This window comes from Anser brachyrhynchus, assembly GCF_964034855.1.
Source record: "Anser brachyrhynchus genome assembly, chromosome: 5".
Classification (NCBI taxonomy): domain Eukaryota; kingdom Metazoa; phylum Chordata; class Aves; order Anseriformes; family Anatidae; genus Anser; species Anser brachyrhynchus.
The window spans coordinates 63,483,557-63,502,787 of record NC_137699.1 but is presented as its reverse complement, the minus strand read 5'-3'; the positions used below and the strand labels follow the sequence as shown (position 1 = coordinate 63,502,787).

General features: G+C 50.0%; 1 protein-coding gene across 8 annotated transcripts in view; it reads right to left on the bottom strand.

The window, feature by feature from the left end:
- NIN (ninein) overlaps positions 1 to 19,231 on the bottom strand; it is a 61,057-nt gene that overhangs the window by 21,716 nt on the left and 20,110 nt on the right. For 7 of the 8 annotated variants that reach the window (XR_013951444.1, XM_080592659.1, XM_080592658.1 and 4 more), the window contains exons 5-19: positions 17,276 to 17,315; positions 15,926 to 16,116; positions 14,640 to 14,786; positions 13,858 to 14,025; positions 12,430 to 12,566; positions 11,312 to 11,452; positions 10,561 to 10,735; positions 9,486 to 9,596; positions 8,589 to 8,678; positions 7,100 to 7,253; positions 6,658 to 6,779; positions 4,968 to 5,494; positions 2,156 to 4,219; positions 824 to 949; positions 147 to 216 (exon numbers count right to left, since the gene is read on the bottom strand). Coding sequence is in view for 7 of the 8 variants with exons in the window: in XM_080592659.1 (XP_080448785.1) it covers positions 147 to 216; positions 824 to 949; positions 2,156 to 4,219; positions 4,968 to 5,494; positions 6,658 to 6,779; positions 7,100 to 7,253; positions 8,589 to 8,678; positions 9,486 to 9,596; positions 10,561 to 10,735; positions 11,312 to 11,452; positions 12,430 to 12,566; positions 13,858 to 14,025; positions 14,640 to 14,786; positions 15,926 to 16,116; positions 17,276 to 17,315 (4,263 nt within the window). In the remaining variant the exon portion in view is untranslated. The remainder of the gene's footprint in view (positions 1 to 146; positions 217 to 823; positions 950 to 2,155; positions 4,220 to 4,967; positions 5,495 to 6,657; positions 6,780 to 7,099; positions 7,254 to 8,588; positions 8,679 to 9,485; positions 9,597 to 10,560; positions 10,736 to 11,311; positions 11,453 to 12,429; positions 12,567 to 13,857; positions 14,026 to 14,639; positions 14,787 to 15,925; positions 16,117 to 17,275; positions 17,316 to 19,231) is intronic. The other variant, XM_080592664.1, reaches the window with a different exon arrangement.

The window sequence follows — 19,231 nt, the reverse complement described above, 5'->3', positions numbered from 1 at the left end:
TCCCAAACAGTTAATGAGATCACACAGTTATCTACAAGTTTAAGTGTAGATAGTGGCCTTTTTTCTTATAAACCACATGTAATCATCTAAAGAAAGACTTGTACAGTGATGATTTCTCCAGAGAAGATTATGGAGATTCTGTTTACCTGTTTTTTCAGGTTGTCAACCATCTTTTGTACAGCCACTTTCTCCTTTCTCACTGCCTCTATCTTTTGCCTAGGAAAAAAGAAAGCTCATTGACATTAGTGTCACTCGTTAATATATATATCCTTTCAAGAACAGGCTGCTTTTTGATGTCACTAGAAAAGGTAATTCTGGATGTTCATTATTTTTCACTTAGCATCACTGCTTTGCATAGGCTTCATGAGTACTCACTTCCTTCACATACCCACGTATTCCTTTCCTGAAAGGAAAGGCTGGCTTCCCAAGATCATAGGTAGTTACCTACTTGCAGAAGACCAAATTTTTGAAGTGCTCTGTCCCACTGTACCTCTTCCTGACTTTTCTAGGGCTACACCAGCCTAACAACCTCTGCCCTTGCTGAAGCAGGGGAATTACAAGAGATCAGCTCCTAAGTGTTAGTGGTCACCTGAATCCCATCAGTTAGGCTCCTGCTTTAGCTCCAGGACTGGGAAGGACAAGCTGGGACAGGGGAAAAGCAGAAGGAAGAGACCTCATCCAGGTGGAGAGCTGATGGCACCAGAAGGCAGCCTGTTTCACAGCCTGTAGGATATCTACCACGTCAAGGAGCTTTGAGAGAAAGGACACGGCTACTGTGTGCCTGAAGGCATGCACGTGGTCCGTGCCCCCATAGCATCCTTACCGCATTTCTTCCCGGGATCCATTCAGCTCCCTCAGTTTCAGGCTGGAAGCACTACCTTCCTCGTTTAACAACGTCACCTCGTTCTTCAGAGCGGTGTTTTCTTCCCTGAGCTTCTCAGCTTCACATCTGTGGCAGAGAGACGGGACATGAGAACCGTTCCTGTGCATCGCCCAGGCCCACACACTAAAAGCCTAAACTGCTTGCGATACTTTAAAACAAAGCTACAGCTGGCTTATTTTATGAGCCGTGTATGGATTCGTATTGATTTTACCTTTCAAGTGCTTCCCATATCACTGGAAAGGGACATTCTAGCTATAAAAAAACTGCACAAAGTTGCTTAAAATCTGTCTTAGATTTAAGTAGAAGTATCACACTCCAAGACTGTACTATCTCTCTCAGTCCTTAAACTGCCAATAACGTAGCCCTAACTTTGAACAGCCTAACGCTGCCATATGCAGGCTGCACCAAGGAACGCTGCTCCCCAGCTGCTCCAGAGCCCTGCGTGCTGGGAGTAGCAGCATGGAAACAGCAGAGTTTGAGAGTGTCTTTCCTTTCCCCAGGTACCTGCAGAGAAATAATTCAGGCATGGAGCAATACTTGAAGGAACAACTTATGGGAAGTCGGTGCTGAACGATAATTAAGCCATTTGTAAGCACTTTATGACCACCAGAACAGCACTTGCTGAAATGCAGCAGGTAAAAAGGAGGTAACCTGTCGTGTTTTCTTTGTTATGATGGTATTTGCCGTGTTGTATACCTGATGCATTCCTAATACCAGTTCCAAACAATCCAAAATAACACTAACTGCTAACAAAAAAGCGACTGATTTCTTCACATTAACTTTGATATTTAGAAAAAATGAAACTCTTCTAGCTTTCCAAGTAATGTTCAGTACTAGAAAGGAACAGAGCAAGGAGGTGATATTAGTAAAAATTAAAAGCATTCTGGAAGTGTTACCACAACATTTTAGACATAAGAACAGGGACCTCTGATATGTGAAGTATACACTGTGAAGATGCCTGCGTCCACAGGCAGAGCAGCAAGTTGCTGGTTTTACCCATCACGTTAGGTCAGGTTCAGAGAGAAGCACGTCTTGCACGCTTATTTCAGCCATCATTATCCATGCTTCGCCAGCCTGCCTGCTACGGTTAGGGTCCAGGGCACCCTTTTCTACTCAGAGCTAAGCTACAGAGGTTAATGCAGCAGCCACGGGGCAGTCAGTAGGGCTACGAAGCGGTCAGTGGGACACTAGGTTAGTTTCTACGTGGAGCAAGCAGCACGTTGGAGCATCGCGGGGCCGGCACGCTTCCCACAAGGTTTTAGTGTACGTTACCTCAAAAGATCAACTTTTTGCTGCAGCTCAGTGCACGTGCTTTGCAAGCCGTGTGTCACTGTGTTCCTCTCCTCCTTCTCCTCACGGAAATGCACGCCGTTTTGGCTCACCAGGGCAGTAACTTTCTCCTCCAGCTTTCTGTTGGGCTCTTGCAGCTCCCTCTTTTCTGCCAACATCTCCTTTGTCGTGCTGTCACGTTGGGCCTGCTCGTCCTGCAGGACCCCAAACATTTCAGGGTGTTCTTCCAGTTTTCCAAGCTGGCACCGCAGCCTTAACTTCTCACTGCGCACATCCAGTTTTCCTTGTTCATCTTGGTTTTGACCATCTTCCAATTCTTTAGCTTTTTTGAGGAGCTGTGTGTTTTCTTCTCTGAGCTTAATGGCTCCCAGGTTACCTGCTTCGAGCTTGCAATGAAAGCTTCTCAGCCTACGTAGGCTGTCTTCTAGGGCTTTATTTTTTTCAATTAACTTGATCACTTCAGATTTTAGATCCTTGTTTTCTGCCTGAATTTCTTCCTGGAGTGACAGAAGCTTAGCCTGTGCCACCAACCTTTCCTGCAGCTCCTCGACCCTTTTCCAAAGCTGAGGAATCGCATCCTTCAGGTCGCCGTTCACTGATCCAGGAGCGTGTTCCAGCTGGAGGGAGGCTTCAGTCAGCTCTTCGGCCCTCTTGAGATCAGTCTGCAGCTTTGAAGCATCAGAATGAAACCCTTTATTCCCGGGAGCTATTCTGTTATTCAGCAGATGGACATTCTGCTGCTTAGTATTATTTTGTAGTACTTTTAGTCTGGGAACTCTCTCAAGATCTCTCTTTTTCTGCAGCAGAGGCACCTGAGCAACTAGCTCTTGGTTTTTGTCATAACCAAGATTATAATCACTTCCCACTGCCGTTTTACTTCCTTGCATCTGACACGCCTGCAACCTGAGCGCGTGGCCGTCTGCTCTGCTTTCATCCCATGGTTTCTCCACGGCAGAGCACATCTCAAGCACGTCTTCCAGGTCTGCAGGGTCAGCCTCCAAAATTGGAGAGACATTCACACCTACTGCCTTGCCTGCATCTCTCCGATCACGGGGCAGCCCTTGGAGAGCAGGATCCCTCCTGTCTTGCAGCTGCGGTGGTTCTGCACCGCGGTCAGAGCGACCAGACCCGGGAGGTCTGGGGGGCTCCCGCTCCACAGCTCGCAGCCGTTGCTGCAGCCTGACGATCTCAGAAGCCATCCTGACGTTTTCCTTCACAGCTTGCTCATGCACTTTCTGCAGATTTATGAGAACATCTGCATCGTCTCCCAGAGGCTCCATACTAGAGAAAGAAGCAATTTTGCTCTTTGCTTTTGCATATTCATTTTCCAGGACCCTATAATGATTCTGCAGTGCGGAAAAACTAACAGTCTCCCACTGCAATTTCTGTATTTTTTCTTGAAGGTTTGAGATTTCCAGATTCATCTCTGCCTTTTCTGTTTCTGCTTGCACACAAATGTCTTTGTTTAAACTTTCCAGAGCAAGAAGTTTGGAATTCAATTCTTCTTTCTCTTGCTTATACTCGCTGTTGAGTCTCTCCAGCTTTTGGCTAATCAGCCTCCCATTTTCCTCCACCACGGATATATGCTCCTCTTTGTCCTTTAGCTCTTTCTCATGGTCATTTTGGAGTCGTGTTATTTTGTCATTCAGCTTTTCCTCTTGCTTCTCAGCAGCCTTCCTCAGGTCTTGTAGCTCTTTCTGGAGCTGCTCCTTCTCGCACACCAGCTTGTTCACCTCCTCCTTGAAGTTCTTCTCCAGCAGTTCTTTCTCTTGGCTCAGGGCAACAGCAGCAGCCTTTTCATTTGCCAGGCTTTCCTTCAGCCGCTCGTGGGCTTCGGCAACCTCCTGGGCAACTTCATCCTTTTCAAACTCCCACTGAGATTTTTCCTCTCTCTGCTGTTCAACAAGATCATGCAACTCTCGCTGGTAGCTCTTTTCCAGATTTTGGATTGTTTCTTCATATTTAGTCACAAGTGTTTGTGCCTCCACAGAAAACTGAGTTTCAGCATGAGATGCTCTTCTGTTATAGTCAATTTCCATTTTTTTCCTAAACATGGTTAACATAATAAATTACTAAACTCTGAGCTAACTCAGAAAGATTCAATTTTTTTTTTAAAGCTACTCAATAAAACAAGCTGAAAAGTTACTGTTTCCGCTGAGTTTTAGTGGAACTACTATTTGATGGGTGTTTGAGAGACAAAGTTAAATTTGAGGCAGTTTGTTGAAACTTCAAAAACAAAAATCTAATTGCCTTGAAAGGGTATAACTCATGAAATGTCCTTTGAAATTGTTTTGCATACAATATATGCCTTTCCTGTGCTTGGCATCAGATTTATGGGGGCTTGTCCCAAGAACATCCCCAAGATGTTCTTGTCCCCCATCTCTCTGTCACCCCAGGACGGCTTCAGTTTCTGTTGACACTCAGTGCTCCCTAAATGCATTTACCAGCCATCCATTTACTTCTTCAGAAAAGACACCTCAATATTCAAATGCTTTAAGTACAAAGGACTGTAAAGCACAAGAACACTGAACGGAGCTCAAGTCAGCCACATCTGGTTATGCTTTAACAGTACTGTTGCCTCTAGGTGAGCTAAAAGCCAACATAAATATCTGCTTGGAAAAAGTCAAAAGCCGCTGGGTACCATCCCACCCGTGTCCTGGGATGAAGCAGGTAAGGGCACCGCACAGCGAGCACCTGCAGTAAGCCTCAGGAATGACTTCAGCGCCAGCGTCACCGCGCCGAGCACTGGCGGTCAGCGCAGACCTCTGCCGCCACGGCTGGCGGGGACACTCACCTTTCCTCCTCCAGCTCCTGCTTGTGCTTCCTCAGCAGCTCTTCTTGCAGCTCTTCTTTCTCCAGGGCATGCATTTCTGTCATCCTTTTCAGCTGCTCGTGGAAGCCACGCTCCAGCTCTCCCTTCTCTTCCTGCAGCGCCTGCACCAGCACCCTCATCTTCTCCTCCACCCAGACACCGTTCTGAATCAGTTCCTCCCGCTCTTGACTGAACTTCTCCTTTGCCTCTTCCAGTCTAGCTCTAACATTGTCCTCGTGCTCTTTCCTCAAGAGTTCTTGCAGATTGGCTTTTTCCTCATTGAAACTCATTTGTAATTTGTTTTTCTCATCGTTATGCTTACAGTCAAGCTTGTCTTGCTGTTCTCTGAGCACCGCTGCCTCTCCTTGCAGTTCTGCAACTTGATTTTTCAGGCCAGTTATCTGCTTTTCCATGACATACATCTCTTCAGTATATTTCTTCCTCATATCCTCTTGCTCCTTTTCACAGTGGATTTTTGTCTCATCTAGCTGCTTTTTGTAATGGCTCACCTGCAAGAAGGAAAACAGATTGGTTTGTTTTATACGGCATATTCTAGATGTTTTCTGTACATTTCCGTGTTACATATTTTCTAATATTCTACAGAATGATTTGATTTACACATTAGCATCTTACATCAGTTCTCCCTGCAAAGAATACTGAAGTGTGCAGCTTAATTTCTTACGGGGATAAAGATGATTATTCTGTAGAAGCCAGTGAAATCCATGCTATTCTGTTCAGTCAATTTGCGAAAGAAGAGAAAAGCCACTAATAATTTTCAAGTCCTAAGTGAGTTTTGCAAATTGCAAGTGGACTATTTCACTAACTCCTTTCTCAGCCCCTTCCTCAAATTAAGAAGATGAGGGATTTCCCTTTAAAAAGGCTTTACAAATGACACGGGACAAGCTCTTTAAGGAAAAGTAATTTCAGGGTAATATTTTTTGGTGCCCTTTCCCCACACCCATGCCTCATTTCCCCTTGCTAATCAGGGCAGGGAGCCGTCAGCTTCGTCAGAATAGTTTCAGTGCCCCTGTGTTGTGCCACTCACAAGACTGGTCTATTATAGTCATTGCAGAGTTATCAGCTCCATCCAGAGATGGTTTAAGAGATGCGACAGAAGCCCGACAGGATCCCTGACTTCTGGTCCTGAGCTGGCTCTTGCAGAACAAGCCTGTGAGGCCAGATCAACCGTGCAAGCCAGGAAACCCCCACCCAGAAAATGGGAAACCGCCAGGTGGGTTCCAGCACCGCCGGCACTGCAGCAGCAGTTTCCGTGCTTTCACGGCACGGAGCGCGTTTCAGCGCCGCCAGACTGCGCAGGCATAGCACTCCCCACGCAGACTCCTGCCAGCAGCCCTCCTAACCCATAATTATTCCCTGCCAGCGTGAATGAAGCGGCTAATTCAGCTGCGCCAGCCCTTCAAGACAGGAAATGCAATACTGCATGTGAAAGGCTCGCTGCTCTCGTTAGCTGGTGGGCGGCTGGGGATATAACGCAGCATTCATCCAGCCCTCGCCAGCACCTCTCCAGCACCCAGGAGGAACAGAGGAGGCAGAGGCTCAGATTCACAGAAAGGTTCTAGTTTCACCAGGGGTCAGAAGTCCTTCTCCAAGAGCGTACCGCTTGTATGAGAAGGCCGGAAGAGTTGTGAAGCTTGAAGGGAAAATAGCTCACCGTGTCTTCGAGCTCCTGTTTGAGGTGATGCAAGTCCCTGTGATGTTGCTCCTTCATTTGTTCAATGGCCATTTCTGCCTCTATGCTCATGTTTAACGGATTGCAGTCTTCTGAACCAAGTCCTTTAAAAATAATAATTATATACAGCTTCAAACCCAAAGAGCTACGTTCTCAATAGAATTGATAATCAATTTAAATGTATTTGGGCAGCTACGGCATCGCTGAGATTCCCCCACACAGACAAGAAACTACAAATGTTTGTTTTAGCTTTGAATATAGCAGTTATATTCCACTTAATGTTACACATTAAAGTGGGGTGTTGTTCGAGGAGTTCATTAGAAAGGCTTGGGAGAGCCTTTACATCATCACATCCAAGGCTTTATCATGAATACCTCACGAATATCTATGTCCCTGAAGCTCCCACATAGGAAAAGCGTTTTACCTTGGTCAGGTTCAATGCCGCTGTTGCCGTGACTTTTGATATCAATGTCGAACTCCTCCGACAGCGAGTTTTTCAGCGACGGCCTGAAGGCCTTGCCCTGAGTGCGGTACTCCTCCAGCTCAGAGTGCAGCTCATCTATCTGGTCCTGCAGCTCCTGACCGCAGGGGAGGGGAAGGAAAGGAGCTGAGTGAAAGCAGCCGGGCATCCGTGCGCCAACACACCCCAGCGACAGGGTTTTTAGGGGAGAACTGCTGTAGGTAAAAACTAAATCTTGCCAGTTACCATCCTCCTGTCTGCAAAACAGCACGTTCTCCACATTCGAACCCATGCAGGTAACACAGAAGTATTTATTAAAATAACAGTGCCTTCTTCAGACTGAAAACATGCATTTTGCTTCCAAAGCCTACATGTTCTAGGTCCTTCCACTTTATTCCTTCTTCCCACCACAGTTTTAAGCAGCAGCTTAGGAACATTTTCAAACATATTTGAGAAATACCTCCTCAAACACCGTTCTACTTGAAAATCAAATCAGAAGCAAAAGATCAAATTAGAAAGGAGATATCCTCATTAGTGCATTTCCATCTGGTACTTCTGCCCGCTTGCCAGCAGAATATCCCAAGTGTTTGTGCCAAATGCAACATGCTGAGCTCAATGAACATCGTTTATTGAGGAGAATGAATCCATGAATGTGTAAACATGCAATTCTGCAGATTTGAAAGGTTCAGAAAGTGAACTTCGAAGACTGACTCAGATCTGCCAGTACTCAAAAAAAAGTCAGCTGCACATTCAAGCAAATTCTTACCAAGAAGCATCAGTTCAGCAAATATTTCTAGAAAATATTTGCTTTTTAACTCCAACTTCTTAACAGAGCTACTATGTTGTTTCAGATTATGCAGCCTCTAGCCAAGACAGTCTTTCGTTGAACAAAAAGGACAAAGCAGAACAGGTGAGCTGAATGTTTGTAATCATTGTAGCCCTCAGAAAACGGGTATGGAAATAGACACTTGCAGGCCCACCTTAAAGAAGCATTCAGCTGCACAAGATGCAGGGAGGAGAAGGCAAGCTTTAGATCTGTGTAGTTTTATTTCCTTAAACTATTACTGTTCCAGAAACTGGCAAAACTCAGATATATCTTATTCCTGCTGGTAGTTCCCGCAGCTTTAAATTCAAATGAGGGCATCCTTTATTTCACAAATCAGACAAACCACTGGTGCATTGCCGCACAAAGAATTAAGCTTGATTTACACCAGCGGAGCAAAGGAGGCTCCATATACCCTGTCCCAGCCCACCCGTATGGCACACTATCATTTTCTCTTGACCATTTGCTTCCGTGGTAACAGCTTTCCACCACCCAAGAGCACAGATTAACGTAAGAAAGAAAGAAACCAAACCATCACAAACAGCAGTATTGCATTGCATGCTGCCACGCTTAGCCGTTTCCAGAAAGGATGCTCTTGGTGAAGATGCATCCCTCGGGTGCCCGACTCACCCTGCACTGCAGCTCGTACTTGCTCTTCATTTGTGCCAGCCTCTCCTCCTGCAGGAAGAATTCTGCGCTGCTGGGATCGAGGTCACCGTACTGAAACGGCATCAACAGGACCCAGTCAGTCTTTCACATACCCCTGCTGGGATGCAGCTCTCAAGCAGCCTGCAGCCTGCTCCCTCTTTTCTCTGATTTTTTCTTTCGTGTGTGTGTGTGTTTTTTTATTTTATTTTATTTTTTTTATTCCCACAGGGAAATCAAAATTCCCCTAGGGAACCCTAAAAAGGGAAGAACCTCCCTAGAAGATGCTAGCTGCTATCTTCCCATTGCTCTTACACTAACTTTGATTTCAGACCACACCTTTCTATCTTAATGCACGTACAAAGTAAACGTATTTTGCAGAGATAAATATTTCCAACTTGAAGCAGGTCTGGAAAACAGATGCTGGGTGAGGATCGTTACAAAATCACCACCAAGGAGCCTTTGTCTATAGATGCACATGCACAGAAATGCCTTTGGAGAAGCTGATGTTCTGATGAGTTTATTATATCATCGCCACGCTCAGCTGTTCATCTCAGTTTTCAGATGCAGTTTTAACAGAGATGCCACGTAGCACCAGACACCTCAGGTATCATCTGTCCAAGAAAGGAGCTATACTGCAAAACTCTATACTGGGGAAAAATCCCTGCAAACCCGTTGAATGACTGCTTCACTGTAGGGCTCACTTAATTATCAGAGGACCACAGAGAGGCTGGGGTATCTGCAGCTCCCTGAACCGGAGGGAGCTGGGCTGCCTGGCTCAGCACTCATCCAGTCCCCTTAGGAGCAGCCTCCAGGGACCCCGCCACCAGCATCTCGAAGCAGATTCAGCTCTGAACGCACGCTGGAGAGAGGAGGATTTACCTTCTCAGTCAGGACGTTCTCCAAGTTCCTCTGCAGCTTGCTTGCCAAGCTTTCATACTCCGCCAGCTTTTCTCCCGTTTCCAAGAGCTCGCTTTCCAGACGGCTGTTTTCCTGAACCAAACAGAAACCCGACAGCCTCAGCATTTGGAAGAGGGAAGCACCAGCAAATGGCAACTCGTTCAAGAAGAGCAGTCTCCCAGTCAAGTCAGGGCACAGCACCGACACGAACTGCAGCCGATGACGGGAGCTGTGAATTTCTTTCCCGCTGTTCGCACGTGCACGTCAGAGCAGTGAGCGTAAGCTGGCTGCGGGCCTGGTGGTTGCCAGGCACACGCTCCTCTCACTTGCTAATCACTGCTTGAGGAGGAGCATTTTACACTTCCCCTGGCACCAAAAGGACAGCTGACCTGTTCAGAAGCCGTTCTCCTGAACATCCTCACGGGTGTCAGCTCACGCTGACTGTCAGTGCTTTCGATATTTGTAAGACAACACCGCGACCTTTAACTTTCGCTCAGCTTAAAAAAATAACGCAAAACATTAAGTTATGATAAGGCAGCTGTCAGATTCGGAAAAAAAATGTTGTGATTTAAGTGTAGAACAAATTTGCATTTTTTTTTCTTAAAAAAAATTGGAAAAAGGATTCGAATATGTAGGGTCACAGGTGACCGATACCATTGCAAGGCAGCAAATAGTTTTTCAAATGGAACAGCAGCAAATTTGCTTTAGAGATTTAAGCAATGTTTTAAGCTTCATCAAGACACGACCTCCTGCCCGGGCAGCCAGAGGGCCAGCAATGCAAGCAGCCCCCCAAGATCTGCGCACACACACACACCCTGCACATGTGGCAGCAGAAATCTGAAAGGGAGCCCTACAAGTCCTAGCAGTAACCGATCAAGGTGACCCCAAAACACTGTAACGGACGTGCCTTTATCTTGCAGCTAAACCTACTTTCACCTAGCTCAATATACGCTGGCATAGATCCTCTCAACAAGGATCAAATCACAAGCATCGCTCCCTGCTTCCGCACACCCTTGGCTTTTATCAGAAAGTGCCATTTGCATTCAGCCCCCGTTACCTTCAGGGAGAGGGTGAGGCGGTCACGGATGTAGTTCTCATCAGTCTTCAGCTTTTCTATCTCCTGCTCCAGCTCCAGTCGCTGCTTATTAGCCTGCTGCAGGATTTGCTCCCGCTCTTTCCGCAGTTCGTTCTTTAGAGCTGCGATTCGTTCCTTGTATTCCTCGTCCAGCTTCCTGTTAAGGCATCAAAGGCAAGGAAAGCTCACAAAGGGAAGCAGGCAGCAAATGCCACTGCGGTAAGCTGGGTGGTATCGGCACACACAGAGCCGCTGCTCCTATCGGGGCTGGCTCCAGACAGAAGCGCGTGGATTAACCCCGCAGATCGGCCGCGCAGTGCTCGGTGAATTTTAGATGTGCACCCACTGTCTGGCCAGGGTTTTAGGATTAAGCCAGACTTTTCTACAGCCAGCGATGTTAATGTTGAAAGTTTCACATCGGCACACACCTCTTAACCGGGAAGGTGAGCCGCATGCACAGACAGCAGGGCGACAGAGCAAGGGTGAGGAGCAGAGGATGGGATCTGGGACCCACGGACAAGTCTGGCAGGTGGGGTAAGGTCAACAAATGCTTTAGCATGGCCAAACACTGTTCAAGTCCTCAGGCTCAGACCAGTTTTCATCCAAGCCACAGGTGCTCACCCACCTCTCCTGCCCTTCCTCCCAAGCCACTACCTCCATCACCACCACCTGCAGCCCTGCAGGATGGGCAGGAGCTGCTCACGCTCACCCGGGGTGTCCCGGGACACTGTACCTGAGGTTGTACTCGTTCCGGCGCTCTATCGCAGCGTGGTGGTCATCGACTTCGGAGGCCATCAGGGATTTCAGCTTTTCGGCTTTTTCCAAGTCCGACCGCAGCTTCTCTTTCTCCCTGGCCACTTGGTCCACCCGCTCCCTAGGGCGAACACAGCCATGCTGGGTTAGGGCAGCCCTCCCCCAGAGGAGAGGCTCACCAGAGGCTTGTCAGAGAGCCTGGAAAAATTTCTGGGGGGGCTTTTATCCTCAGCTGCACCCATCACTAGCTATGAGCTTGGGCACACAGCTCAGACCTGTCTTGATGCCCCCACAGGTCCTGAACCAGATGCTAACCCCCTGCCCCATTTACTTGTTCTCTTTTTATTACCTTTACCACTTCATCCTCACACTACATCCCATCTATCTTAATCACAAGTTAGCAAGATTTGCTTCCTTGAGCTGCTTTCTTGGTGGAAACTCAGCAACAAATCTCCCCACAGAGTAAACATAAAAACGTAGACCCTCACAGTGGGAAACTTCATCTTTTGCCCTGGAAGTGAGATGGGGAGCTCATAGGCATGAGTGATAAGCTGACAGGTAACACATCTGCAGTCTTAATGACCAAAGTCATCCATGGTGATGCACAAATAAGAAGCCTGCACCGCAAGTCCCGTGCAAAGTCAAGATACGTTTGACATTCAAATGAAAAAAGTGGAGACTCATGGTCTGTACCTCACACACCTCTATCCCACAGCAAAACCTATGTAAAAGTACTCCCAGAAAGCATTTAGGATTTGTGGTGCTGCTTATCAGGTTGCACTAGCCTCTGCCTGAACACTTCTGTGTTCCTTGGCCAAAGACCACTGCAGACTGCAATGACCCTTTCAGGCTGGGAACAGCCCGATGCTTTGATTTCCGCCCCCAAGCACATTCTCCTGTGATACTTGGGTATTTTATCCAAGTAAACCCAAATAATGATGAATTAATGATAACCAAATAATGATGATCAGGGGGACAGGCGGTGCGATGCCCCTCGGAGGGGCCGCGCTGCCGCTCATCGGCTGCTCCTTAAGCTCCTGCTGGGCAAACCCCCGGGGAGGCAGGGAGGAAACGAAGACAACGATCCCAGCGACTTACAGCAAGTGCCTTATCTCTGTTTTGAAGCTCGCCAGGGCTGCCTGGTGGATGCTGTTCTTGGTTATTAGAAGCTCGTTTTCTAGCGCCAGCGTCAGCTCTGTCAAGTTCACCTTCCCATCCAAGCTGAAGTCCAAAGCCTGCGGAACAACACGCCGTTAGAGCAGAGCTTTCTTGCTCTGCAGGAGCCTGAAGACGTTTGTACACGAAGGGGGAGAATAAACTGGGGAGGCTCAGAAGAGATCTTTGCTTGCTGATGAACCCTTCAGGGATGGCTTTGGGTCAATAAAACAGACCTCTCAGGCACCTTCCTACATTAAAGTGCTGCTGCCGGCTCTGCAGACGGAAAAACCATGGCTACACTGCAAGGCCAAGAGGAAAGTAAGCCCATGCCTGACTAAGAGCATTAATTCTCTAGCGGACCTACTTGCACTGGCAGCATTTGAATATTTTAAAAGGCAAGAAAGCGGTTGAAAGCGTTTGCATAAAAAAAAAGGGTCTTGTAATAGAGGCGATACAGAAGAGGTCTTGCAGGAGGTTCCACAGTAAAAACCCCACCTCTTCCAGCACGTTATCGGTAGTAACTGACCATATTTCCTTCCCCCTGACCTTGCACAAGCACAAAGGAGCTCACAGTACCGCTAGTGGTGCAGCTGCTGCACCCACGCCGCGGAAAGCATGCAGCGGCACGGCCAGCAGGGCCGGCTGTGGGCTAAAGGCAGCGCTGGCAGCAGGTGAGTTAGAGGCAGACCACGCAGGTCTGATTAAAATAATGCAGAGTTATCAAGCTGGACTGAGTCCAGGCTCCAAATGGGTTTTATTTGCCTGAGAGCAGCAACGGTTATGAATAAAGTGCTTATGGCAGCCTGGATGTTCAAAATCCGCATGGACACGAAATGCTAGGAAAAACCTGTCCTTGTCACTGCCAGTAACCCAGAGGGTCTTGGAACAGACACGTGGAAGTGTCTTACCCCGTCCACAGCTTCCAGCAGGACAGGCAGGGAAGGGGTTTGCTTCAGGCACCTGATTTGCAATACGCATGACCCTTTCACCCTGCATAATGGAGCACTAATTACTGGGCAGGGTTTCAAACGCCAGCCTCCACTCCAGAACAAGCCATAACCCAGGTCTCTGCAGCACTAAGAGGTTTGCAGGTGCTGCTGTTCAGCGAGGTAAAGGAATTAAATTGCTTTACACAAATGTAGGTGACCTCTTCGAGCTGAGCTGGAAGTCCCATTACATTTTATCATTAACTTTCAGCTCTCTGGGATGCACCATCGTTTCAATGCAGGAAATTACTGGAGATTTCCCAGAACAGCTATACTAGCACTGGGAATTTTAGAGGAAAAAAAATCCAGTTACAGCCCAGAACCCCATAAAGGGGGGGGGAAATAAAGCAAACAGAAGGAGCGAGCTGTGCTTGCCGGTTACCTTCAGGATGTCCTGGCTGTTCTCGACGCCCTCCTGGTGCCAGCAGTCGAGGACGCCCTCCACGCAGCCGTAGCCCATTCCGTCATCCAGGCTGGAGAAGAGGCAGAACCCGAGGGTGCTGGGCATGGCGGCGGGGCCGGCCGTGCGCCTCCCGCTCTCATCGAAGGACTGCCGAGAGAGGGGAGAGCTGTGGCAGGGTGTGGGCAGAACCAGGAGCCTGCCCCGCGCTGGGGAATGCTCGCGAGCCTAACTGCACCAGCAGCACCCTGGAGGTGAAGGATTCAGCCTGCTTTTATTTAGCCTGCTTTTCCTCGCTGCCACGCGAACCCCCAGCAGGAGCGCTGCTGCTGACCTCGTGGCACCGCAGCACAACCAGGTACATTGGGTCTCAAATAAATTCGAGGAGGAATAGCTTTGGATAGGTTCTCGGTTCTCCTAAAGCGTTTTCCACCACCTGCTTTTAAGTGTTGCTTTTTCCTTAGAGGCTGCATGGGCACTTGTGTTACAGCCCTCAGCTTCCAGCCAGAGAAAGCAGCAACTCCGACCTCTCAAAAGAAAAAAGTGAAGGATGTGGGATGTGCAAGCCCATAGCCTGCAGCTGACCTCAGGCCACCTTTTCGCCCTGTGCACAGCTTGCACCCTTATTTAGTGCCCACCACGCCCTGCAAGGTGCATCCCCAAACCCCATTACTTCAAAGGGGCCATCTCTTCCCCTCTCCAGGAGGGCACCTCCTGCCCCATCCCCGTCCCAACAGCCCCAAGGGAGCCGAGCAGCCCCTCACCTGCATGGAGAGGTGTCTCTTCAGCTGTCGGTACGGGGTGGATGCCGAGGGTGTAAGTGGCTTCCCATTTCTGAGCAAACCGTAGAAAAAATCCTCGACGCTCATGGTGCCATCTTGGTCCAGGCTGCGGAGCACCCCCTCGAGCACCTGTGAGCGGCAGGGGACAGAAACCACATTTGTTATTGCTGAAAGCACTGCAGAAAAACTTGGCACAGCAGAGTCCTGCTCCCCAGATCTCTACAGGGAAAGAGTAAAGCAAATGGACCAAAAGAGCTGCTGGGCTCACTGCATCAGCATGGACTGGGATAGTCGTCTTACAGAAGACTGCAGAACCATGTATGCTGCTGAAATCCTGCCTGCCAAAGAATATAAGCTCCTTATCGTGGTTATCTTCGAGCATCCATCTTGTAAGGCAGCACGGAAAAGCCTCATTTCGCCCTGCTCCCAAGCCCAGGTGACATCAGGAATTTAGTGCAAGTTCGTGAGAAAAATGCCCAAACCTCTGCAGCATCTGAAGTGACTGAACAGAAAATAGTAAGGCACTACAAGGTTACAATAAATCTATTTTATACTTCAGGGCAGTCTTTCTTACAAAGAAGACTAAACATATTAGGATCAGCGATGTTACGATAGTCCCTTCCTATTCCTTTGTCTTCAGTTTATTTTCCCCCACTTTCTGCCTTTCCTACACTTTAATATCCTGAAAACATTTTTGCAAATGTTGCAAAGGAATAACAGCCCAGAAACAAGCTTTATGAAGGAAACTGTTTCAAGCCATGGTATTCTAAGATGGGAAACAGTTTTATTAAAAATGCTCTGAATCTTAAGGAGGCATTTTGCTAAAGAAATAATTTACCTGGGGACTCTGTCTGGAGGACAAAGACAGCCTGCAGGTCTTTGCAAAGTCAAAAGCAACTATCTGTGAATATTGGAACCAATATTTACTTTCTAGATAGATGGATCCTAGGATTAAGGAGTCGTGCTTGGAATCCAAGGTATGTTTTTTAATTTCAAGTTTACCCTGCGATGGTACATGACGATGGACAGGCATTACAGTGCAAGGCAGCTGCCTCGGACCAGCACAGCCTCTCAATGCCAACAAACCCCCTTGGAAAGCAGCGAGCTGGACACCACCTACCAAGCAGCGAGCTGTTAACCTGCACTTGGGCTTTGTGATGAGCAAAAAGTGATGAGCCACAAGGCAGGCCTCTGTGGCAGCACCGACACCCAGCACGCCTCCGGGTGCGAGCCACCCCTCCGGCAACCCCAGCCCCGCGGCCGCTCACCTCCCCGCTGACATTTTGGAGCCCAAACTGCTCGCAGATGGAGACGAGCTTCTTGCGGTTCAAGTGGCCATCCCTGGTGATGCCGAGGTGCTCGCAGACCTCCTGCAGCTTCTCCTCTATCCACTCCGGCGTGGGCAGCGAGGCGCTAGGAGAGGCATTCAGGTCGTCTGGGTTCCAGAAGCGCAGCTGCCCTGAATCGGGGGGAAACAGCTCCGGTGTATGGGACTGCTCCCGAGCGACCACCAAGAGACCCGTGGGCTCTGTATGCCACATGGGACTCTGCTGGGCAGCCAGAGGCTCCCTGCTTGCTCGGCAAGGAGCTTTGCAGACCTCAATGCACAGAGCAGTTTGAGATTTGGGGTACGACCAGCACCAGCATGACTGTCAGACTCTGCAGCAGCAGCAGACCTCGCACAGCATTTAACTTGCACAAATTCCCTTCACCACCAGCAGCTGCCTTGAGCACGGCCTTACCCAGCTGGAAACACGTGGAGCCACTGGACACAAAACAGCCAGAGCTTGCTCAGCTGCAAGGCCACCTCCTTGTGGCTGCCACCTCACCCCAGGGGCTGGGAAAGGGCCTTTTGGAGAAAAATTTTGGTCCCGTTGGATGGGGGTGGGCGTTAGACCACAGCTAATGGGGTAGGGGTGTTGGGGCAATTAGAAGCTGCATGGCTTAGCTATAAGCACATCTTCCCGTGCCGCCGTGGGTTTTGCTGAGCGTTCGTGCGAGAGGCCGGCGGGGCGATGCCAGAAGCGTGCAGGGAATCTTGCCACAGCCCCACCAGCTCCTTCGCCAGGGTCTGTCCTCCCCAGAGCATCCCCACCCGAACCCTTCGCCGCTTCCCACAGCCGAGCAGGATGTGGCCCAGTGCTGCCCCAGCTCAGTCCCGCAGCCATGGCCGTGGTGCTGCGGCAGGATGAGGAGCCCCCACCCTGGGGTCACCCTGCTCTCCCCCACAGGAGGACCCAGGAACTAAGGGCCGGTTGGCACTGACATCTAGTGACTGCCACGCTCTACTACAGCCCCAAAGAACGCCCAGGACCAGGCCCGGAGATGCTAGGCCATAAGGCGGTGCCTCCGAGGAGCCTGGTTTCCTTGCCGCTCCCAGCGTGGGCCTCGCCTCCACCTCCAGCAGGGCCGCGCCGACATCAGGAGGGACAAAGCGTGGCCATGGCAGAGGAGAGGAGCACGGGATGGCCACAGGGGCCGCAACGCGCGGTGCTTTGCCTGCCCGACCCCGTGCAGGGCCCACGCCAGCACCACCGGCCTGAGGCGGCCCTGCAGCACGCTTTGGCTGCGCTCCTTGGGGCTTTGAAGATGAAACGCGTCCAGCTGCTTGCTCTTACCCTCTGCCTCGTACTCCTCGCTGCCCCGCGTCTTCCAGTGCTGGGGAGAAAACAAAGGGTTCCCAGGTTGTTATTATGGCAAGACGCAGCGCTGACGAAAGGCTCCGCCACCAGCATCAAACGAGCGGCAGGGCTCCAACCGCCGCCAGGCTTTCATCTCCCCGGTCTCGGCGGGCCGGGCTGGCAGCCCCCGGCTTTTTTGATGCTGCCTGCTGCTGGCAGGCATGGTGCTGCTGTGGGGATAAGGCACAGCCACAGCACAGGATTGACAAAGCCCCCCAGCCGACCCAGGAGAGGCGCAGCAACAGATCAGAGCCGTGCTGCTTTCTTAGCGGTATTGATAAGAGACGGGGGACGCAGCGAGGATCGTGTGCTGCACGTAGGCACCATCTGAATGTGTGCTACCCTTTCCTTACAGCATCCTGCGGCAGGGTGACCACCACAGCCCGTGTGGATCCCCCACACAGCCAGCCTGAGCTCCAGGACGAGAGCAGAGCCCACTCAGAGCCTTGAGCATCCCCACTGCGGGTAGCCTGTACCATAACCCTGAAGCACAGCACCACCCCACGGCCCTCCCTGGGGGATTGCACACCACCTGCGCCAGCTGCAGAGCCCGAGCATCCCAGGCAAAGCACACCAACATCAGGCAATTAGGCTGCGATGAACCCACTCACGTGAGTGCAATGGGGACACCTGCTCCCAGAGCGCACACGATGTGGGAAACAAAGCTCTCGCTGCTTTGTGCTTCCAATTTTGCAAGTGGGACCCATCCGCCTGCAGAGCTGGAGGGCCAGCAGCCTGTGCTCAGCCAAGCCCAGCCCAAAACACCTCCGCTGGCCATAGCTGTAGGTCAGGAGGGCAAACTGCACTGCCAACAAGCTCCCTGAGCTACACAGAGGAGAAAAAAATTCTTTGCTGCTCTTAAGCCATCCTGCTTCCTCTGAGGCAATGCCGCAGCAGCTCAGGCAGCACCGGGAGCAGGGCAGAAGTGCAGTGCTCAGAATGACTTCCCGTGCATTGTGTGTTGTCCTGCCACCACCAGCCTTGTACCAGCTGAGGGGATTTGCTAAGGAGCCATGCTCAGCAATATTAACTTCTAGTTTAGCAACAGCGGTGGCAGATGTTACTTCTCCACAACCACGAGCGTGTGCTTGCGCATGCATGGCGCTGATGGATTGGATGTCAAAGTCACCCAGGACATAAAGAGGCTCTAAATCATCATAGAAAAGTTCAATACGTCTCATTCAGATTACAGCTAAAAGCCATTAATCTACAGCGTTACCATGGGAACTGGATTAGGTCACTGTACTTTTTTAGCTCTGCCGCTTGCGCCCGTTTCAGCTGCCGGATGAGGGAAGGGCCGCTCGGTGCCGCAGCATCTCTGTGTACCCGTCTGGTTTTGGGGCCAGAGCAGGAGCCCAGGAGAGCAGGAACCCAGGAGATCTGGGTTAACTGAGCCCAGGAGATCTGGGTTCGCCTCTGCTCCCCCAGGAGGCTGCAGGCAGCAATCAGGCTGGCACAGGCAGGGCTGGAGCCTGCAGCTCTGCTGGATATCTGAATATCTGCTGGATATTCTGGACAAAGCCAGGAACATAAAGAACAACGCACTAGAAAGCCGTGCATTTCAACCCAAACAAGCGCTGTTCAGCTAGCTCCACCACCATTAGGGCGGGCAGACTCCTCGATAACACATCCTGCTGATCACACAAAGATGAGGCAACAGGTACTGTCAGGTTATCGCTTGCAAAAACAGAGCCCAGCCCCTGCTCCCCAGAACGTACAAGCAGACAGCACTCCGCCTTGTAAGTGCCCACCCATACACAACTGCCCTCGGCGTGCAGTCAGAAGGCACCTTTGGGTGCTAAAAGCAGTCCCCGTCCTGCACTCCTGTCCTCACAGGGGGACTGCCAAGGGGTAACTGGGCAGTGATGCTCTGAAGGGGACCCACTGCTGTGT